At 40.4% G+C, this 24,579-nt stretch overlaps 1 protein-coding gene across 1 annotated transcript in view; it reads left to right on the top strand.

Moving 5' to 3' along the window:
* The window catches only part of GDF11 (growth differentiation factor 11), a 168,426-nt gene extending 150,481 nt beyond the window's left edge, over positions 1 to 17,945 (top strand). The window contains exons 2-3 of the mRNA XM_069972291.1: positions 11,665 to 12,038; positions 15,292 to 17,945. Of these exons, the coding sequence (XP_069828392.1) occupies positions 11,665 to 12,038; positions 15,292 to 15,672 (755 nt within the window). The 3' untranslated portion in view covers positions 15,673 to 17,945. The remainder of the gene's footprint in view (positions 1 to 11,664; positions 12,039 to 15,291) is intronic.
* The last annotated feature ends 6,634 nt before the right edge of the window (positions 17,946 to 24,579 follow it).

The following is a 24,579-nucleotide window of genomic DNA, read 5'->3' as shown; positions in this document are numbered from 1 at the left end:
CTCAAAAGGCTAATTAATGATTAGAAAACCCTTGTGCAATCATGTTCACACATCTGAAAACAGTCTAGCTCGTTACAGAAGCTACAAAACTGACCTTCCTTTGAGCAGATTGTGTTTCTGGAGCATCACATTTGTGGGGTCAATTAAACACTCAACAGTCTATTCTTGTTCTTAGAAATGAAGGCTATTCCATGTGAGAAATTGCTAAGAAATTGAAGATTTCCTACAATGGTGTGTACTACTCCCTTCAGAGGACAGCACAAACAGGCTCTAACCAGAGTAGAAAAAGAAGTTGGAAGCCGCGTTGCACAACTAAGCAAGAAGATAAGCACATTAGAATCTCTAGTTTGAGAAACAGACGCTTTACAGGTCCCCAACTGGCATCTTCATTAAATAGTACCCGCAAAATACCAGTGTCAACATCTACAGTGAAGAGGCGGCTGCGGGATTTTGGGCTTCAGGGCAGAGTGGCAAAGAAAAAGCCATATCTGAGACTGGCCAATAAAAGAAAAAGATTAAGATGGGCAAAAGAACACAGACATTGGAAAGAGGAAGACTGGAAAAAAGTTGTGGATGGATAAATCCAAGTTTGAGGTGTTTGGATCACAAAGAAGAACGTTTGTGAGACGCAGAACAAATGAAAAGATGCTGGAAGAATGCCTGACGCCATCTGTTAAGCATGGCGGAGGTAATGTGATGGTCTGGGATTGCTTTGGTGCTGGTAAGGTGGGAGATTTGTACAGGGTAAAAGGGATTCTGAATAAGGAAAGCTATCACTCAATTTTGCAATACCATGCCATACCCAGTGGACAGCTCTTGATTGGAGCCAATTTCATCCTACAACAGGACAATGACCCTAAACACACCTCCAAATTGTGCAAGAACTATTTACAGCAGAAGCAGGCAGCTGGTATTCTATCGGTAATAGAGTGGCCAGCGCAGTCACCAAATCTGAACCCCATTGAGCAGCTTGACCGTATGGTATGCCAGAAGTGCCCATCCAACCAATCCAACTTGTGGGAGCTGCTTCTAGAAGCGTGGGGTGCAATTTCTCCAGCTTACCTCAACAGATTAAAAGCTAGAATTAGGGATGGTCCGAACCGAGTTCGTACGGAGTTCGTATGAACCATCCGCAGTGATTACCGCTGTCTGCCCGCTCCGTGCAGCGGGTGGATCCAGCGGGAGGAACGCCTGGAAAACTGGGATACAGCCATAGCCATAGGCTGTATCCCAGTTTTCCAGGCGGTCCTCCCGCTGTATCCACCCGCTGCACGGAGCGGGCAGACAGCGGTAATCATTGCGGATGGTTCGGGTTCATACGAACTCCGTTCGGACCATCCCTAATTCTAGCTTTTAATCTGTTAAAGTAAGCTGGAGAAATTGCACCCCACGCTTCTAGAAGCAGCTCCCACAAGTTGGATTGGTTGGATGGGCACTTCTGGCATACCATACGGTATATATATATATATATATATATATATATATATAATTTTTTATATTTTGAAAGCCCATAACATAAACTCATCAATGCTATGCCATTTCATCATTGATCAGTATTATGAGTGATCTACATGTAGAGTCTGCCAGATTCTATGAGATCGACGATCCTATAGGACAGAGGTAAATATTATACCCCTGCACATCAGGGAAAGTAATTGGGACCCTTGCAGTCACGATGTGGGGATCCCAATAAGTCAGTGACAGGTACTGCTCCTGTCACTTACTCCCTTAAAGGGGTATTCCCCCAAGAGCTAAAAAAAATAAAATGCTCCCAAACCTAGCTGGTCTTACTCACCAAGTCCCCCTGAGAATTTTGAGCCGTCTCCCGTCTTTCTAGCTGCTTCCGTTCCTGAGTTACAAGTTTTTTAGAAAGCCGAACTATATCCAACATGGCTCCAGCCAGAAAACTACATCTCCCATCATGCAATGCTTACGTCTGATTAGTCCATGATGTAGCAGAGCTGATATCCACAAGATATAACAGAGTTGAGTGCGTAGCATAGCAGAGTTGAGTGCGTTGCATAGCAGAGTTGTGTGCGTTGCATAGCAGAGTTGTGTGCGTTGCATAGCAGAGTTGTGTGCGTTGCATAGCAGAGTTGAGTGCGTTGCATAGCAGAGTTGTGTGCGTTGCATAGCAGAGTTGTGTGCGTTGCATAGCAGAGTTGTGTGCGTTGCATAGCAGAGTTGTGTGCGTTGCATAGCAGAGTTGTGAGTGTTGCATAGCAGAGTTGAGTTATTTAAGTGAGGGGGGTCGCAGGTCAGCCGGTGAGCCGTGCGTGGGGGGGTTGGGTGCCGTGGGTTGAGTTGCGAAGTACAATGACCCTATATATCTATATGGAGGAGGGAGGAGAGAGGAGGTGAAGATGGAGGAGAGAGGAGGTGATGGGGGAGATGGAGGTGGGAGGTAGAGAGGAGGTGAAGGTGGGGGGGAGAGATGTGAAGGGGGGGAGAGATGTGAAGGGAGAGAGAGATGTGAAGGGGGGAGAAAGAGATGTGAAGGGGGGAGAGAAAGATGTGAAGGGGGGAGAGAGAGATGTGAAGGGGGGGAGAGATGTGAAGGGGGGAGAGAGAGATGTGAAGGGGGGAGAGAGAGATGTGAAGGGGGGAGAGAGAGATGTGAAGGGGGGGAGAGATGTGAAGGGGGGGTAGAGATGTGAAGGGGGGAGAGAGATGTGAAGGGGGAGAGAGATGTGAAGGGGGGAGAGATGTGAAGGGGGGGAGAGATGTGAAGGGGGGGAGGAGGTGAAGGGGGGGAGAGGAGGTGAAGGGGGGGAGAGAGATGTGAAGGGGGGGGGGAGAGGAGGTGAAGGCTTGGGTGGGGGTGACATCACCACCCCCGTTCCCACCCGCCCCACCCCCCCCCCCCCCCCCCCCCCGTCTCACCCGTGGCACAGCTGGAAGCGGCGGTACCGACACCCCCGGACCCCACACAGCTCAGTACAGCACCCCCCGCTGCCGGCTACTTTGCTTGGTTGCCGGGATGCGGGGGGGTGCTATGGGGCACTCACTTATCGTCCGATCCCCCCCCCTCCTCCTATACCAAGTACATCCCCCCTTCCGATACCGAATACATCACCATCACAGCAGGAGCTCACAGCGTTCTGTGCTGGACAAAGCACAGTGAGCTGCTGCAGCTGCTGTGATGGAAGCTGCCCGGTGCTGCAGATCTGATGAGGGGGTGATGTATTCGGTATCGGAAGGGAGGGGGGGGATGTACTTGGTATAGGAGGAGGGGGGGGATCGGACAATCAGTGAGCCCCCCATAGCACCCCCCCGCATCCCGGCAACCAAGCAAAGTAGCCGGCGGCGGGGGGTGCTGTTCTGAGCTGCGTGGGGTCCGGTGGTGTTGGTACCGCCGCTGCCAGCTGTGCCACGGGTGAGACGGGGGGGGGAGTTCGTGGGTGAGACGGGGTGCTGCAGGTGGGAACGGGGGTGGTTGTGCCGCGGGTGAGACGGGGGGGGTCTTGGGCCGAGGTGCTGCGGGTGAGAACGGGGGTGGTCGTGCCGCGGGTGAGAACGGGGGTTGTGGTGCCGGTGAGTCTTGGAGGGGGGGCGGGGGGTGCCGAGGTGAGCTGCGGGGGGGGGGGCACACAGGTGACCTGGGGGGAGGCAGTCAGGAGACAGCAGCAGCTGTCAGTGTACTCCCTCACTTCAATAGGCAGGGTTGGAAGCCAGCCCATTGAAGAGAGGGAGGACACGTGATGCCGTCTCGGAGGGTCGGGGCCAGGAGCAGGAATCGTGTCGGAGTGGACTGAGAGCTGATGATTCTATGCAAACTGTGGGGGTGAGTGCTTCTAGATAACAGCAAAACTGTGCAGAATCCGTAATAACTTTATATTGGAAAGATGGAAAGCTACGGGTGGGCAACGTATTAATGCAAAAAAATTTTTGGGGGGAATACCCCTTTAATCTATAATAATCTATAGAAATCTTAATCTATACCGATTGCGGCATTTAAGGGGTTAAAGAGACACTGTCACCCCATTTTGTCATTTTTACATAATTAAAAACGTTTAAATGACTAATTTAGCTGTCTCCATACCTTATTTCAGATTATTAATCATGGTGCTTGTTCTTGTGAAAAGTGTACTTCTATCCGCTTGTTACTGCACCAAAGGGGCGTGGCTTAGTCTCTAATGTGCCACATTGTCCCGCCCCCAAACCTTGACATCATCGCCACATAGGCCCCGCCCCCTTTGCGGACATTTGTGTGGGTCAATCTAGGGGGGTGGTGCCTAGATCTTTAGGCTGGCCCTTCCAATGGCTGCTGAGGGGGGGCCCACCCACATATACCAATCCACAGATAATAAAAACCACTTTTTACCAGAACAAGCACCATGACGATTAATATAAAATAAGTATTGAAAGCTGTACCATTTACCCTTTACACCTGTGGAGAGCAGTCAAAATGCAAAAAGGGGGTGACAGTGTCACTTTAATGACAGGCAGCTGCATGACTGCGGCTGCCTGTCATTATGCCGGCTCCTGGGACACTAATGTGTGCAGGGCAGATCACATTGAAAGGGCCCCTGCACACATTAAACACCCTTCACATCCATCGGCAGTAGGAACCTATATATATACGCATTGTGGACTTGAGGGGTTAGAGAACCTCAATCGGTAATTACTGCTTCGGTCCATTTTAACAAGAGGTGTTCCTGATTATTTTAAAATGGCCAATGCTATACCCATCCACAAGAGGGGTAGTATTAAAGTAGCACTACAGGCCAGGTAGCTTGATCTGCAGTGGTAAAAAAATAAAGCACAGCTTTACTTAGGGCAGATAATATCAAACTAATGCCAACTTTCTCAGTGTCACAAAAATAAAGGTGGTGCAGTAGATAGTGCCTTCCTGAACTTCAGCAAAGTCTTTGATAAAGTTCTACATTAGAAATTGATTGATAACTTATTGAAATTTGGAATTAACCCTGGATAGTTTAGTTGATTTGCAGTTGCTAAAAGATAGATAACAGTATTGTTACTGGTGTTCATTCGGGTTAGAAGCAGGGATGCAACTAGGATTCATGGGGTCATATAACAAAAACCTACAGGCCCCCCCCCCCCCACCACCAGTAAGCACAACACAAAATGCTTTACATAGTGCCCCCCTCCGTCGGGCCCAATATAAGCAGTTATGCCTTCAAGTATTATTTAGGGCACTCTGTGCCCCCATATAGTAGTTAGGCCTCTGTATGCATTCATATAGGTAGCCCCCCCCCATAAGTAGAATTCCTCATACACCTATCCTCCAGGTTGGTAGTCTCCCTAGTAGTTACCCCATGTATTGTTCAAGCAGGTTATGCCCCTTTAGTACGCTTTGTAGTTAATCCTCTATGTTGTGATTTCCCCTCCCAGCAATAAACATCCTCCCCTGTAGGTAATTCCCACTCTGTAAGACCCCCCCCCCCCCCCACACACACACACACACACACATACACATACACACCTGTAAGCTGTAATAACAATAATAATATTTATTTGTATAGCGCCCATGGATTCCGTAGCGATAGATAGATAGATACACAAACACTACAGGTTATATTTATATTACATTATTCAACAAATTTAAATAAATAAAGATACAGAGTTAGAGACCTGGTCGCGGGAGCTTACAGACTAGGATGACTGGGGGTGACACGAGAGGCAACAAGTGCTTTATTTGGCGATGTTACTGTCATTGGACATAGAGTCGTGAAGTACATATAAATTATTTGGGTGAGCCAGTCAAACGCCATTGTCTAAGTTCAGGTAGAAAGTACTAGCCGCATGGGTAGTCTTTCTACATGGTAGCTACACCACTGGTTACAAGTGGTGTGTCACAAGAGCCTATTCTGGGCCATATTCTGTCTTCATATGTTTGCAGTTAATATAGGTAGTTTAAGTGTATTTGTTTGCTGATCATAATTAATTGTGTAATACGGTTGATATTCTGCCTCGCTTTTTTTTTAAATAAAGCACCAAAACAATGAAAACTTGCAGCTCTAACATCAGGAAGTGTTGAGCAGCAGCACTGGGCTTCATGAGAATGGTGGTGGCAGGGCGAGCAGGGAAGGTAATTATGGATTTTTCTTCCTATTATATAGCAGCCTGAGTAGAATTCAAAAATAAAATACTTCCTCACTCTATACTTTGAACTACTTGCATCTCTGAGTTGGCTCTTGTCTTTTCCCCTGCCTACAGGGAAACTTATACAAAAGATCATATACAACATCTTTTTTTTCCCATTGCATATTGTTAATGACTGTGTTCACTCTACTCAATTGTATATTGCCCAATATGCATATTCTCTCTTAGGGCTACACAGTGTGTTTATATCATAGCCTGTATTATGCGGCATATTGTGTTACATTTTATTACCTTATTACATGCTTAGGTGACATTATATTACAAGGGAGTTGTATTGTTATTTAAGTGCAATACTGCCATACTTCCCAGTATAAGGCCATGTTCAGACGCTGTGTGAACTGCAGTATCAGTTGGATGAACATCACTTCAATTTAATGGGAATGTGGGCACATAAGGGCGTGCTCGTACTCCAGTTAGCCATAGAGCACAATGCTGGGAGCCGTACTTTACATTGTGTGCACAGGCTATCTTGTACGGCCGCTGTTCACTGAATAATGGCCGCACAAAATAGACCTGTCAGGTACTTTGTGCAGCCGTAGAGAACAACGGCCGTAGTGTATACAGTCTGTATACTCTACGACCATTGTTACATGAATGTAATGAATTGTAAAGTGCTGCGGAATCTGGCGCTATATAAATAAAAATTATTATTATTATTATTATTATTATTATTATTATTATTATTAATGCCACACTGTCAATAAACAGAGGCCATTGTTGCAATCTGCAACAACTGCTGTTGTTTATTGTAAAAATACGTAGTGTGAACGTGGCTCAAATATGTTACTTTATTTAGCCCTGTAGAGGTTAAATGCACACCCTATTTGTATTGTAAATCTCTTTAACTCTAGCCTGTTCATTATAAAGCTATTTTTAACCATTTTTGATGTGCTCTATATTATACAGTAGTGCTTTTTTTTCCTAGTTGGTAACTACTCTATAAAAATACTTAAAGGAACAGATACTGTATAAGGGCAGGCTAGATGGACTATATTTTTCTGCTATCATTCTTTTATGTCTCGATGCAAGATTTATGATAAACTGTAAAATGAAAATCACTCCATAATGCACTGGCCTGATGTTCCCGATTTTTTAGATTGTACTCGATTTGCACAAACATTTGACAGCACTCGTAACTTATTAAATGATATATGTAAGATCCATTATTTTACTTAAAAATGGGCACTGGCACTAAAAAAAACTTTTGACATGCCAGAGAGACAAGTCAAAGGTTTTGATCGGTTATAGTCTGAGTGTTCAGACCGCAACAGATCAGAAGAACAAGGCAGGAGAAGTCCAAGCTCAGCGCATTAACTCCCAGCTCCCAGCCCAAAAAGACTTAGACCATGTTCCCACACAGTATTTTTCCTCAGTATTTTGGTCACTATTTTGCAACCAAAACCAGGAGTGGATTGAAAACACAGAAAGGCTATGTTCACACACTGGGGGTAGTATCGTGGTGTGTGCACTGTAGAGTGGATATGAATAAATTTCATTGAATTCATCGTTTCCTGCAAGCTGGACTTTTTGTTCATTTACTTATGTTCACACACTGTTGAAGTTGAGTGGATAGCCGCCATTTAATGACAAATAATTGACCTTATTTTAAAATAACGGCTGTTGTTTTGAAATAACGTCCGTTATTTGCCATTAGATGACGGCCATCCACTTAATTCCCCACTGGGTTTATGGACCCAAATTGTTCTTTATATTCAGGGAAAAGCCAGTAATGGATGGTAATGTTTTTGTTTTTTGGATGGGGGGGGGTGTCGGCCATACCTACTAAAGACCAACGGTTTAACAGGTTGGTTCACAAGCTTTAGGCAAGATTCTTCTTTGTGGCTAATACCAGGTGAATAATAGTAGGGCGCTTAAGTCTTAAAAGCGATTCAAGTAAACAATTTATTTTAATCATAAAACATTTTATGTTTAACAAAAAGTTCTGTACATTATACTTACATTTGCTAACGTTATGCTTTTATTTAGTTTACCTTCAAGGTTAGAAAAAAAACTTTTTCTGAAAAGAGCAATAATCTGTGTTATTGCATTACTTTTAATTGAATTTATTTCCACATTTTATTCAAATGAGATAATACTTTATTAAAAATCATGCAATACTTCTCCATAATAAATTAAATTATATGAAGTATTTTCCTGTTTACATGGAAATATTTGCAGCATGTTGCTTGTTGCCTTATGTTTTTCATTTAGCAAATAAAATTTTGTAACTATGCACATAAAAATAGTAATGGCAACATATGCATATTTAAAAAAAGGATTTCTTAGAAACTGCCGTGGTTACCATATTTGTTACTAACATGCAATACAAAACAAGAACAAATAAAAAAAAAAACTTCACATATTTATATAAATATTTATGAAATAAGAGTAAAATCTGCTTCTACTAAATTTATTTGAAAAGCATGAACTTATCGTGAAGAAAAGTTTCCATTATGTAAAGTTTCATGTGTTAGAAATCTTGCTATAATATATGAAGAACATATTTTGAAGCCTTGGGGTAGATCATAGAAAACAGAGAAAAAAGAAGATGGAGACACAGGAGACATGGTTGCATAATACATTGCATTCTGTAAAGATGAAAACAAAGATGAAAAAATTAAGTGAAATCAGGTTGCTATAAGCAAATACTTTACTTTTTCTTGATAAATCTCCACAAATGTTTTTTTTTTGTGATCGAGAATGAAGATCATCTGAAGATTTGGACCCCTTTTAAAAATGTTTATAAATTACAATGTTGTGAACTGTGGACCTAATGTTGTCTCCAAAGGGGCTTAGCGTAGTCAGAAGTAATAATCAGATTGTGGTCTATCACAACATCATAATTTCAAGAGATGTCCTGTATGCTGTTCTAGAGCACTTAATATCTAGACCCATTCTTCTTTTGGCAACATTCTTTTCATTAAACTGATCATAGAATGATAGGCATACACTCTCCCTGTCTTTTTTTAAGGACTAGCAAGACAGTTCAGATTTGGAGGTCTTGCAGCCATTGGAGGTGGTCGTGAAGCTGAAAACAACCAAAGTGGGGAATTTGCAAAAAGTGTAGCCCCGCAAGCAGCTAAGCTTGTAGGGCTACATCATTTACACAAATCCCATAACAGTCAAAAGAACTTACACAAGTTGTGTAACTCCCACAAAATATCATTCAACATATAGGGGAAGATTTTTTAAACTGGTGTAAAGTAGAATTGGCTCAGTTGCCCCTGGCAACCAATCAGATTCCACCTTTCATTTTTCAAATAATCTGTGAGAAATGAGGAGTGGAATCTGATTGGTTGCTAGGCACAACTAAGACAATTCTACTTTCCACCAGTTTGATAAATCTCCCCCATTGTCTTTATATGTAAAAAGATTATTACCGAAAGTGATACATTTTAAAGTATGTCTTGTCTATTTCTTGTCTACTTCTTTTTCTCTTGTCTTATTATTTCATTTTATTACAATTTTATACTGTACACTCTACATTTCTATTTCTGTACTTCCCCTCCCTCACTTGCCCTCTCTTATGTTTGGTTCTTTGGGATTTGATGAGTTGATTGTTTGGCTTGGCTCCATACTGGAGGAATTCTGGCTCTGTTCCCCAGTGTTCATTACTCCTCGGGGAGCTCTGAAACGGCCTGCTGCACCAGAAACTTTATTAGAAACAGATGTCCCTCCGTCTGTCCCTTGGGGCTCCGTCTCTTGAAGAACTGGTGCCACTAAGATCCCTGCCATAGAAAAAGAAGGAGGGAGAGCTGGAGAAACAAGTTTGAAGGGGGAATAGTGATTGCAAATGCTGGATGAATAAGAAAAAGTAAGGGTTATTAAATAGGTGAAATAGGGCAGTATCACTTACGTAATGTAGGAATTCTAATAAGACAACCATGTAACAAAGCTAGCCATGTTTATTCATACTAGTATCTTTATTATGGTCATTTTATTGAATGGACAAGAATACATGATGCATTTTCTCATGTTTGATTAACAGTTTGTCCGGTCCTGTCATGCTCTGTTTAACCTTTATAGAGACAAACTGTTCAAAATCATTGCCATGGCTTCAGGATGCAGAAACCTTGTTAGAGGAAAAGGCTTAAAGCCAGCTCCAGCAATACATTCCAAGCCCCTCCATTGTTAAGAAGCTTTGGAAGAACGTTCAGTTTTACAGTAGCTGTAATCAGTGTTAGTAAATGATTTGCACTATATCATAGAGTTGCTCTATAACACTTTGTTGAAATATATTTGTAGGCACAAACAATGTATAGAAGCGAAATGCTATCTGTCAGCTAGTGCTGGTAATATTCCACAATCCCAATTTCAAAAAAATAAATAAATGTACATAAAAACACAATGAAATGATTTGTAAACCTTATACACCAATATTTTATGCACAAAATAGCATAAAACACATATCATTTGTTGAAAGTGAGACTTCTTACCATATCATTAAAAAATGACCTCATTTAGAATTTGATGGCAGCAACACAGCTCAAAAATATACTGTTTAGTACTGATAGAGCCTTTCCAGATGTGTTAGTTGTACTTGGCATAGGCGCTAATGCAACCCCATACCATCGGAGTTGCAGGCTTTTAAACTGTGCGCTTATAACAAGCTGGATGGTCCCTCTCCTCTTGAGTCCACCAGATGTTGTGTCCATGGTTTCCAAAAATTGGAAACCTCGTCCCTTGCGCACATGGATTTCTCCAGATTCTCTAAATCTTTTCATAATATTATCTACTGTAGGTGGTGGGATATTCGCAATTTTACATTAAGGAACATTTTACTAAACTTCTTCACACATTTTTAGACACAATTTTTCACTGACTGGGAAACCCATGCCCATTTTTGCCTCTGAGATACTGTGCCTTTGTAACATGTTCTTTTTATACACAGTCATGTGACACTTGTATTTTTTTTTTATTAGAACCATTTATTTTTCCAGGCTTTTCTTGCCCTTGTGCCAACTTTTTTAAGATTTGCTGTTGCCATCAAGTTCTAAATGGGGTTGGTATTTGTTTGGAAGTTTTGTTCTATAGCTTAGTAGAGGGTATGTTAAACCTTCTTTAAAGGCTTTTAATGCTTTCTGTGTTCCTGGGAACCCCGAACCAGATTTGCCTGGGACCCATACAGGTTCTCTGTTGAACATACTTGTGTTTTCAATGGAGGGTGGACGGGTAAACCTGCTTGGTGGGTTTCACCAACACTTAAAGGGTCAGTGTCAGACAAATTAATACTTGAGGCAAAAGACAGTATAAACCACTGTTTATTGAACTTCTGTATTTGCCAGGTATCAAAAGAGGATACATTTTTTCAAGTAAAAAAAACTCATCCACCTTCAAATGTATGGTGTGTAAAGATTGCAGCTGTCTATTAATGGTAGAACCAATGAACACTTAGGGAGGTACAACCATGAGCCAGGCTTGGACCTGGCTGAGTATATTGTACCTATATAAACGTTCCCAAGTTATATGTTTACTAAGATATCTGAAATAGCTCAATTACCATGTTTCTCATTTCTACTTTTTCTCTTCTTTTTACAGCGGACCCAGTAGTAAGGTTGGATGGAAACCCTCACTGCTGTTTTTTTAACTTTAGCCCCAAAATTATGTTCACCAAGGTAGTAAAAGCCCAATTGTGGGTTTACCTACGACCTGTACAGCACACCTCCACAGTCTACCTGCAGATCCTGCGCCTGAAGCCTGTAACAGAAGAAGGCAGCAAGCACATTCGCATTAGATCTTTGAAAATTGACTTACATTCACGTACAGGCCATTGGCAAAGCATTGATTTTAAGCATGTGTTACAAAACTGGTTCAAGCAGCCACACAACAACTGGGGCATTGAGATTAATGCGTTTGATCCCAATGGAAATGATCTTGCAGTCACTTCGCTTGGACCTGGAGCAGAAGGCCTGGTGGGTATATCTGTTAATATAAAAAAATTACAAGAAGTGAAAGAAAATATATTCAATGTTATTGAAGAGGACCTGTAGCCAATCCCCCAAAATGAGATATTACTATAATGAAATAGCTCAGGTTGCCCTGGTCACAGGCCTTTTTACACTTTCTTAATCCAATCTTTTGTTCCCAAGATATGTGGGTTTATAATTTGGCACTTTAGTAGTCAGATTGGCATGTATATCTAATACATACCTCCAATTCTATAATATAAATGAAGTTCATGACCATCGGACTATTAACTTAATTGTCAGAGAAATTATAAATTCAGACACCTCGGGAATGGATTAATGTATCAAGAAACTGTAAGAAATGTGTGTAATAGGGACATCCTAAGCTAATAATGATAGCAACATCTAATTTTGGGTGCTTTGAAAGAACTTTAAAAAAGATTCTGCCTATAAAATAGAAATAAAAAACATACCTTCTTTGCTCTTGTACCCCCACTGTTACCCTGTCTGTCCATGCTGAACTGCACTTCCTTGACTTCCTGACCTGACCTCTCAGCCAGTTGGTGGTGGAGATGGAACACCACTGCATCCACTGATTGGCTGAGAGGGCAGGTCCTTGTGCCAACACTGACACAAAAAAGTGCAAAACAATAAGGTAGCAAGAAGGCGGTCTTTCACCATACAAGTGCTGGATTTATTGAAACATCACCATAATAGGTTACAGGCAGACATGCTACGTGTGTCCCACTAAGGCTACGATCGTTTCGCATTTACACGCTTCCACTGGCCTCGTAGTACTACATTGGTGCTACGAGGCCAGTGGAAGCGTGTAAACGCGAAACGATCATAGCCTTAGTGGGACGCACGTAGCATGTCTGCCTGTAACCTATTATGGTGATGTTTCAGTAAATCCAGCACTTGTATGGTGAGTGACCGCCTTCTTGCTACCTTATTGTTTTGCATTGGACTTCTATCAGGCAGAGCACTACCTATAGTGCCACACTATGAACAACACATCCAGCATCGCCCGGGATTTACCGCACTAATAACTTACCCGCTGTACACACGGAGAGGCAATGCCTAGCTGATTATCTCTTTTTGTACAAAAAAAAGTGCAGCTCAGCAGGGATCAACACTGTGACAATGACTACACTGTACAGGAATGATTTATATACTATATGTATCAGTTAGTTTTGCTGTGCTGTGAATGGGGATAACTTTTAATGATGAGGAAACATATTTTATACCAAGTAGTAAAGTGGTTCTTTAAAATGGTAGGATTTTTCAAATAGAGATTCCAGCTCAGGGTTCTTTAACCCCTTAAGGTCAAAGCCTATTTTCGTTTTTGCGCTTTTGCTTATTCCATTTTAAGTTTAAAAGTCCATAGGGCTTGCATTTTTTCACCTAGAGACGTATATGAGCGCTTATTTTTTGCAAAACCAATTGTACTTTGCAATGACAGGCGTAATTTTTCCATAACGTATGCTGCGAAACCGGAAAAAAATCATTTGCGCTGTCAAATTGAAAAAAAAAACGAATTTGTTTTTATTTCGGGGAGTTTTGCATTTACGCCGTCCGTCCTATGGTAAAACTGACTTGTTATGCATGTTCCTCAAGTCGTTACGATTACTATGATATATAACATGTATAACTTATATTGTATCGGATGGCCTGTAAAAAATTCAAACCATTGTTAACAAATATACGTTCCTTAAAATCGCTCCATTCCCAGGCTTATAGCGCTTTTATCCTTTGGTCTATGGGGCTGTGTGAGGTGTCAGTTTTTGCGCCATGATGTGTTCTTTCTATCGGTACCTTGATTGCGCATATACGACTTTTTGATCGTTTTTTATTACATTTTTTCTGGATTTGATGCGACCAAAAATGCGCAATTTTGCACTTTGGAATTTTTTTGCGCTGACGCCGTTTACCATGCGAGATCAGGAATGTGATTAATTAATAGTTCGGGCGATTACGCGCGCGGCGATACTAAATATGTTTATTTATTTATTTATTCATTAATTTATATTTATAAAATGGGAAAAGGGGGGTGATTTGGACTTTTATTAGGGGAGGGGATTTTTTATTAATAATATAATTATTATTATTATTAATAATATAAATAAAAACACTTTTTTACTTTTTTTTTCTGTAACTAGAAGCCCCCCTGGGGGACTTGTATATAGACAGCACTGATCTCTCATAGAGATCAATGCTGTGTATATACACAGCAAAGATCGATTAGATCGGTCATAGATTACTATGGCCTGCTGCAGGCCATAGTAATCTATTGCCGAGCCGGGATCAGCGTCATTCCGACGCTGAGGCCCGGCACGGGCAGAAGAACGGATCTCCCCCCCGCGATCGCATCGCGGGGGGGAGATCCGTCCCACTAGACACCAGGGACGTGAGGTCTGAAGCCTCTAAGTGCAGCTGTCAGGTTTGACAGCTGCACTTAGAGGCTTAATTAGCCGGCGCGGCAACGGGACCCACGCCGGCTAATAGAGGCACTGCCCGGCTGCACGTATCAGCCGGGATCAGCGCCGTACAGAGCGGGGTCCCGGCGGGACCCCGCTCTGAACACCCCGAGTGGCACCATGACGTATCAGATACGTCATGGGTCGCTAAGGGGTTAAAATATAAAAAATATGTGTTTATCCCTATTATCCCTGCTCCCAACTTCTGGGGGCTATGACATTGTTTGATAACCCCACAGAGAATGGAGTGCTGGCGGTGCATTCATGCTATTGCTTTATTTCTTCTGGGGTTATTTGCCCTCTTTTCTCGTGATCAATGCAGTCGGACACAGCATTAAGGTAGTTGAAAAATGATTGTGTTCCCTCTTCTCAGGTCTCTGCTTTTATTTTCCAACGAGTCCCTGAAAACTTAGAGAAGGAATCTGGTTTCCATGAGCAACTACTCCCATCTTCTTTTGCACCTGTTTACCTTATACTGCAGCTACAAAAATGTTTGAGTATATTGATACTCTTTTGATACCCCTTGTACATCAGGAAACATAGCAAATGTGCCAAGTTAGTGCTAGTTTTTTCTTTGTTTTCAGACAATAAGAAACTGTTTAGCCATATGTTCATCACCACCGCAGTTCTAGCAATGCACTAAGACACACTATATGTGTTCGAACAGTGTGTCAGTCCAAGTATTCCACCATGTTCATAAAAATAAATGATATGTAATGTTATATTTATTCTTCTCCTTTTTCTTAGGCTTTATTATCAAGTATGTTTTTTTCCCTACACAGCACCCCTTTATGGAATTACGTGTTATGGAAAACAACAAGCGATCAAGGCGGAACTTGGGCCTTGACTGTGATGAACACTCTACAGAGTCACGTTGCTGTCGCTACCCACTTACTGTGGACTTTGAGGCCTTTGGCTGGGACTGGATTATTGCTCCCAAACGCTACAAAGCCAACTACTGTTCTGGCCAGTGCGAGTACATGTTCATGCAAAAGTACCCCCATACTCATCTGGTCCAACAAGCAAATCCACGGGGGTCTGCTGGTCCTTGTTGTACCCCTACCAAAATGTCACCCATTAATATGCTATATTTTAATGACAAACAACAAATTATTTATGGCAAGATCCCTGGAATGGTCGTAGATCGCTGTGGATGTTCTTAACACTTTGGCTCTCTGTCCTCTAACTACTCCTATTCAACTCTTTTCTTTCTCTCAAGGGTACAAGCAGACCAAAATTTGGTATTGGGGATAGTGCAGTATTTATGCTATCAATCCCTTTATCCAAACCTAGTTATAAAGCTAGAGATTTGACACTTTTATGTCTTATTTCTGCATCTAGTTAAGCTTTTGCAATGACTGCCATTGTCTTTACACCTGGTCAATATGGCACCCCAGTGTTTGGGCCTATTTTTATGTGACTATGATGAAACAAAGCTAGCGGTAGCTCAAATCACAATGCGTCATATTGTACTAGATGAAAAAGACCTGCTATTGTTTAGGCAGCTTACAGTGAAAGCTAATCTTTTTCATTGTGCAAAGCTGCAAGTTTAATGGGTATGAAGGGGATATATTCACTTCTAAGATTTTTAAAATATTTTTTGCAAGTTGTTGGTTGCAAACTGGGGCCAAAAAGATCTGTTTTGCACTTAACAACTGCCTTTTGCATTATACATGTTTTACAAACTGGCCTTCTCGGAAGTGCATTGCATGGATTGCTTTGTGCTTTACACTCTACTCACTCATATATTACTGCCCTAAAATCACTGGAAATTCACTCCTACCTTTATTCCTTTGCAACTATTCCCTTAAAGGGAGACTCCAGTAGAATTTCCTCTGGAGGTTGCCTGTATCTACTGCTCTGTGCAATACAAAATACAAAGCATAAGTTAAATAAAGAATTCCTTGGAAGTTTCCACTTTTGGCTAATCATGTAACGTCATTTTCCTATTCTCAGTCATATGCCATACATAGCATATGTATCAGGAATCCTGTTTGAAAATCGACGGCAAAGGTTTGGATCCACAATCAATAGGGTTATCTTAAAACTTGAAAATATAATATACTAGGAAGATACTTTGCCTAAAAATGTTTCGTGTTTAGCCTGGATTTTCTTCCTATAGCAGTCCAGTGAGTATGAAATCACAAGGAATCACAGTGTTAATCCTTCTCAGGGATTGGGCTAACATCAGATTTGAGTGAAGTTCCTATTTATCAAGTTTTTTTTTATTTGGTTTGTATCATAAGTATGTGATGTACAGACCAGTCGACTTCAACTCATTTTCATTTCCAGTGTCTCTTAAAAAGGAAGCTTGCCCAATTTGCTATTTCAATCCATTTGCACTCATCAAGTTATAATTCTCTGTTGTTTTTGTTATATACCTAACTCTATCAAATAGGGCCCCCCAAATAATAAACCAGGGCACCAATCTTTCCTAAAGTCACTCAAACGTTTTAAATTGTATTTATACATAATGTTCTAGATACCCATCTATACTTGCACTTCTAATGTGGGTAATGTAGGACACTGTGGGAAACAATCATTCCTTGTATACGATATGTGGCATTAAATGATACTGACCTGGGAATAAATGGTAGCTGTTCACATATCAACCACTGTTCACATACTCTCACAACAATGAGAGTATCTTATAATTTTGACTTTAGTTCCTCAGTGTCAGCTCTGTACCAGGTATGGAGCTGTATATTCAAGTACATAGGAGGATAAAATGAACCATACCTTTAGTTGTTTTAATGTTTTTTTTTGTATCGTTATAAAAAGTCTCTTATTTCATAGCAGCTAAATAGTTAAACTGGTGTTGCTGGGCTGCAGCAGCACCTCCTTCCTTCCCACCTCTTCTTGCTTTTACTGATTGACTGATGTAAATCAATAATGCAAGACAGGTCCTGGGGGAGGGAGAGAAGAGGCATACTGCTGCAACTCAGCACCAACAGCTTGACTCCTCAACTACTAATAAAAATGGCACTTTCATATCTTTACAAACTAACAAAACTAAAGGTATGGTACATTTCATCCACCTAACACCTATCTGCCAGGATCCTGGTATGAAGCTGAAATATTCACTTTAAATGTCCTTTGAATAGACACATAGTCCAAACCCTATAATATATTTAGATTCTGCAAAATTTTACCCCAAATATAATAGCTTTAAATCATGGCGACATTTTAAACATTTACTTTTAGGAAGAGATGAGTGTATAATACTGGAGACATGATGTACAGCTCTGAAAACTGTTATCATGTATGATACATTTGCAGTGCCCAGAAAACATTATTAAAACTTAAACTGGTTCTATTTTAAGTTTTTTTTAACCATTTGTTGGATAGACGCTTTAGATTTAGAGGAACACAATTCACTGCAAATTTAATCTTAGCAATAATAGTTTGGGCAGAAGAGACAATACTTCATTGTATTTCATACCCCTAAGGGGTGCGTTTACACAGAAAGATTTATCTGACAGATTTTGGAAGCCAAAGCAAGGAATGGATTTGAAATGAGGATAGATCTCAGTCTTTCCTTTATGACCTGATTCCCTGTTTATAGTCTGTTCCTGGTTTTGGCTTCAAAGATCTGTCAGATAAATCTGTCTGTGTAAACGCACCATTGTGAAATCGAGAAATTTAGAGAAGAAAATCACAGACTATAGGTTCTGTTTGTTTTTTGACACATCTATTTTGCATATTTCTTTAGCATCGGGGGTTACAAAGGATCTCTTTTTTATTTTTTTTATGTTGGGGGGTCAATGGCACCATTTGCACTATAGAAGGTCTTTGGACCAGTGGAAGAAGAGATGCCATTTTTTTGTTCCTGTTTAGTCTCCAACAGGCTCCAGACTTGAAGGGACAGGTTGTCCAGATGCTGTAAATTCTTTATAGGAGGCATTGCACTGTAAGCACCCACATGCATCAGAATTGTACATCCAGGACTACTAGAGGTAGTCCCTTCCAAGCTGGGACTGTCCATCATTTATATGTGTATGTTTACCTGTGTGAGTGGGAACAGTTTGTAGCAGGTATGTATAGCGTTGAAAAAGAAGGTTGTTTTCTGCTGGAAGGTAATTTCCTGCCATGAGAACAGCAAGAAAACAAAACTAATGCCTACTTTAGGGGTGACAATATCCTTATGCCAAATGCTAACTAAGCCCTGTGTTGCTGTGCAAGCCTCCACAAACTTTAATGGACTTTATCTGTTACAAACTTGACTTGACTGCTTCAAGCTTTGAGTTACAATATAACCATCATTGCTATCATTACCTGATGTTCTCGTAACTACATGCTAAAGCATACACCATTTACTGCACTCGCATTTGGTGGCTGGATACTCTAACAAATGGATTTTCTGCCAGTTCTTTGAAAAGAAGAAGGATTATTCTTTTCTGTGTTGACCTGCCAAAATGATACTGCCCCAATGTGACTGTCATTTGTCAATGACAGATATTCTGATGAAGGAACCTGTGCTTACCAGTGGGATCTTTTGCCTTATCAATGTATGAAACTGTATGTATGATTTGAGGACACATATTCCTCCCTTATAAAATTGTGTCTGAAAGATGAGCAGACATATTCTTATATAAGGTTTATGGTTTGTCTATAATGGCAAGGAATGTTTTATGTCTGTTGTTACTTCTTTGTTCTGGAGCTCATCCGCAAAAATGGAGGAAACCTGGTGCTGTAACTTATATTTCTGTAAACGTGTCTCTTTTTCCACTCGAATACTGTTGAATAATTTGTGTATAATTTAATACAATGTTTAACTAATATAAATTGTACCAAGGACAAATTGTGGAATCTCCCCATTGTTACTGTTCAAATTCATATTGCAGTCCAATCGGATTATGACAGCTTGGTTTACTGATATGTTTAAAAACCAGAAATGAAACATTTATTTGAGTTGACCACCCATAATAAGATATATGATATGTATTGAGTATATGGTGGAACCAAGAATTTTATCACAGAAAATCTGGTTTGGGCAAAATAGGTGGATTTCACTGTCATTTACCTGTTATTCCATACGGATACTGCAGATACAATTACACCAGTGGTTTAGAACTTTATTATTTTACTTATATTTATGAGTAGAGACTTTTTGACCCAGATTTATCAATCTAATTGAAAAAACTGGTTTTCCCCATAGCAGCAAAACAGTGCTAATTTAGAGACTGGGCCACCTTGACCAGAGGCGTTGCTACTGGTTCCCAATGACATGTTTTTAATAGGGCTCTCAACTATGATGTTTTATGTTTAAGGGTTCTTTTACACAGACAGATTTATCTGACAGATTATTGAAGTCAAAGCCAGGAACAGGTCATAAAGAAAGACTGATATTTCTCCTCTTTTCAAATCCATTCCTGGCTTTGGCTTAAATAATCTGTCAAATAAATCTCCCTGTGTAAAATGACCCTAATACTGATCTCCTCATATAGGGCACATGGACCTTCTTGTTCCAACCAGGTTTTAGATACCACTGTGTAACTACCACTTAGTTACTCCCCTAAGTAGAATTATTATTATAGTTCAGACCAGTTAGATACTAAAATAAAGTAGGAATTTATTAGAGGTATCAGGAACCATATCCATAGCGATTGTAATGTCATTGTCTACTCTGAACAATTATTTTTGAAGATACTTTGAATGCCCAGACCAGCACACTAAGGGTGGTATTACACGGAACGATAATCGGCCGAATTGGCTCGATTCGGCCGATTATCGCTCCGTGTAATAAATGCAACGATCAGCCGATGACAACGATCATCGGCTGATCGTTGATATAATTTAGAACCTATTTTCGTCGGGCGCCGACCGCGCACCGCTGCGTGTAATAGCGGTGCGTGGCCGGCGACTAACGATATACATTACCCATCCACGTTCCAGGGCTGCTCCTGCCGTCCGCTTCTCCTTGCGTCCCGCGCGCGCTATAGCGTCACAGCGGCCTGTCAGCTGATAGGCCGCTCAGCCAATCACAGGCCGCGGCGGTCCCGGCCTATGATTGGCTGAGCGGCCTACCAGCTGACAGGCTGCTGTGACACTAGAGAGCGCGCGGGACCCCCGGGAGAAGCAGACGGCAGGAGCAGCCCTGGAACGTGGATGGGTAATGTATGCCAGTTTAGCAAGGGCTGCAAGGACATCGGTAACGATGTCCTTGCAGCTCTTGTCAAACGATTATCGGGCCGTGTAATAGGTCCAGTAAACGAGCAACGATCTAGCAGATCGCTGCTCGTTTACAGGTATTATCGGGCCCTGCTCGGCCCGTGTAATACCACCCTAAAACTACTATACCAACCATGTCTTTGAAAAATGTACCTGCTACATAGCCAGCCTTAAAGGCCCTATTACACCAACAGATCTGACGACAGATTATCTGCCAAAGATTTGAAGCCAAACCCAGGAGTGGATTTGAAAAGAGGAGAAATCCAGTCTTTCCTTTATGACCTGTTCTCTGTTTATAGTCTGTTCCTGGGTTTGGCTTCAAATCTTTGGCAGATAATCTGTCGCCAGATCTGTTGGTGTAATAGGCAGGCTAGTGATCTATCATGCCTAGTATAACTATTAAGCATTGCGAAAAAAGAATTTAAAATATATAAAAGGCTGCGATATGTCAATCTGCCTGAACCCAAAGCTGTCTGGCTGTGCCCATAGTAACCACCAACAGCTCAGCTTTCATTTATTAACCAGAGCTCATTAGGATATGTACGCTTAGCTGATTTGTTACTATGCTTTGTGATTTGTTACTAAGGTTGCGAAGATCAGTATTAAACATAAAACATGATAGCTGGGAGCCCTATTACAAATATATAATTGGGAACCAGTAGTCATTCCTCTGGGCTAGGTGGCTTAGTCTCTAAATTAACTCCACTATCTGTAACATTACATGGAGTTTTGTTTAGAATTCAAGTTATCAACACTATGCATCTTGGATGTCCAGAGAAATAGGGAAGAGGGGTCTAAATTTAAAAGGAATTGTCGTGTTATATTTAATTTATATATATATGCTTATATAACGTTTATTGAATCCTGATCTCCAGTTCTTAAAATTCTAAATTTTGAATTTTCACTTCAGAACCATTTGATCTCATCATAGATAGCTGCTCATAGGGCTGTATAGGGCAGATATGTAATAAAAAAAAACATTATGTAGTATTTTCTTTTAGATTTCATGTTATAGTTGCACATATGAAATATGGATGAACATGAAGCAAACACTCAACATTAACTTTTATCCATTGTAATACTAGCTTCTAATCACACGTACATTACGTTTGTCTATAGTACTGGTTCTGTTTGCTATACTTTACCTTGAATATCTCCTTATATTTCTGTACTGGCTCAGTCTCAATTTATAAACTTTATGGCAGCACAGTAAAGGTTGTGAATGGCTGGCTTTCTATTGGTAGAGAGAAACAACTTGGTTTTCAAGCTCCTTATGTCATGTATAAATGGTGTTACGCTATAATATGTTTTAGTACTTGTTCTTGTAAATTTCATACACCCTAGCACCACCTCCTCCATTTTTATAGACTTTGTTTTGTACAATAAAGTGCATTAATATAGCCAAACGCTTTTATTTCTTGGGTTATTTTATTAGCTCTCTTAAGGAATGCATTCAACCAAATTACTAGGAAGTGAATTTTTACATTCGGATTAGCAATTTTATAATCCTTCAAAAGTGTTCTAATAAACAAATACAATATTTTTGAAATGTATAAAATGTTATAGTCCACAAGTATTACAGAAAGATAAAAAGCAGATAATAGTTAAACCATAGTTAAACTCAAAGTGGTTTGGTCGCACAAGACACCTTTTAGAAGAACTTTCCATAAACAATTTTATAGTTAAGTAGAGGTTAAAATATATAAACAATAAAATGTAACAGTTACAAATGCTACATAAATGTTTATATTTAGGCCGTGTTCTTGTAAAAATACATAATGGCTATGTTCACACAATGTTAAAAATTGAGAAAAGGTGCCCGATTTCGCTTTTGCCACGATGTAACTGACTGCAATGACAATGCATTGAAGTCAATGGGAAGACGGACTTGCAATGCGCACAATGCATTGAATAACAGACGTTTTTACCGCGAACGTCAAAATAATGAACATGATCATTATTTTCGGACGTCTTTTACAAACAGCAGACGTTTTTTATTAGTTGGTCACACACAGTTTTTCTTTTGTCACCGTTCTTTCTTCGTTTTTACTATTAAATTCAATGGACTTTTCAATTAAGCCACACCCAAAGGCCAATTAGTAACCAAACTAGTATAATGTAAAAACACCAGTCATTGCACTAAGGGGAGGTAAGGCTGCTAAACAACGTCCGTTATTTTAGACTTATTTTAGACTCTTGTAAACAGAGCTGAAAAAAAGTTGTGTGAACATAGTCAATTCTAGGCTTTCAATTTGTATGGCTCTGTCTGTGTCTATACAGTGTTATCTATTCAGTGTCTATACAGTGTAATATATTCAGTCCTGTTGAGTGACCTGAAATACACCAGGCACCACTAAGCTTCACTGTCCGTGCAAATAACCCTACTGAAACTCTGATATAACATTCCCTTGCAGAAACAGTAAGCAGGCACTAAAAACCTGAAAAAAACAACGATGAACACAAACTAAATCAAAGAGGCAACCAACGGCGCTATGCAGCAAGCTCAGGAGGCCCTCACCAGTAATGACAGATAGCAGCGATCACCGTGCAGCCCATCATTAACTCCTTAAATGGCATAGCATTGATCAGTATATGCAATCCAATGACTGCATGAAATAGTTCCCCAGGGAAAAAATGAAAATGTTTTTTAAATATGCCAAAGCCCATCTTCCAATAAAAGTTAAAATCACAGCCCTTTCCCAATATACAGTTAAAAATTAACATGTTATATATATTAGCTTGTGTAATTGTCTGATCTATTAAAATATAACAATAGTGTTCCTGTGTATGTTTCTGAGCCAAGATTGCAAATTTTTTGTAACATTATATAGAATAAAGAAATTACTACAGAGTGATCAAAACATCTGATCTACACAAATATAATACTAATAAAAACTAGAAATCATGGTGCAAAAAATGATGCTACAAACAGCCCCGTAGGTGAAAAAATAAAACCGTTACAGGAGTCACAATATAGCAATTTTAATTACAATTATTTGCAAAAAAAGAAGTTTTACTGTAAAAAAAAAACATAGAAAAACATTTGTTGTGTTCAGACTCTTGTATGGAATAAAGATATTTTGTCAGCTTTACTGTAAAATGTATTACGTAGACCAAAGAAATAATATTTTTGGAGGTTCTGTCATACATTTTATGGTAGAGTGAAAGGACACCTGATTTTGAAAAAAAAACCAAGCCCATTCATGGCTCTATAGATGAGATGATAGAGAAATAAATAAATAATAGGTCTTAGACGACGAGGGGGGGGGAACTAATGAACGAAGGTACAAAAAAATAAATTTGGCCTGTTCATTTAAGCAATTTTAGGTTATGTCATGAAGTGGTTAAAATACAAACACAAGAAATAACAAAGGAAAAACCAAGAAATGACTGCAGTAGCTAAAAGAAGAATATGGTACTAGAAGTGCAAGGAACACAGAAACAGATGCAAACAGCTTATGGTACAATGTGCATAGAACTGCACAAGCCAAAAAGGCTAACCACTCTTGAACTCTGTTCTAAACCATCCAGGGCTGGCAGTTGAGATTAGCTGATCCAGAGCAGTACATCAGCCATGAGACACTTGCAAAGCATTTGTCCCTAACAAACTGCTATTCATAAAATGCAAAAGAGGATTCTCAACTGTAAGAGCAGTGAGACTATGGAACATTCTGCTAGAAAAAGCTGTCATTATGAACTCACCAGGCTGGGAAGCAGTAAGCCATATTGCTAAGCTTATATACACAGTAATTGGGAAGGCAGTGGCAGTAATAAAGTATCCCTACCTTCTCCATCCATGCAGAGTTCATTGCTGACTGCTAGGATGTTTAGGCTATGTTCACATTACGTGAACACCCGGCCGTTCCGTGACTTAAGTACAGGCCGGGTGATCCTTCCGG

This window comes from Dendropsophus ebraccatus, chromosome 5 (genome assembly GCF_027789765.1).
Source record: "Dendropsophus ebraccatus isolate aDenEbr1 chromosome 5, aDenEbr1.pat, whole genome shotgun sequence".
Taxonomy (NCBI): Eukaryota; Metazoa; Chordata; class Amphibia; order Anura; family Hylidae; genus Dendropsophus; species Dendropsophus ebraccatus.
The sequence above is the reverse complement of the archived record's forward strand: the minus strand, read 5'-3'. Positions and strand labels throughout refer to the sequence as shown.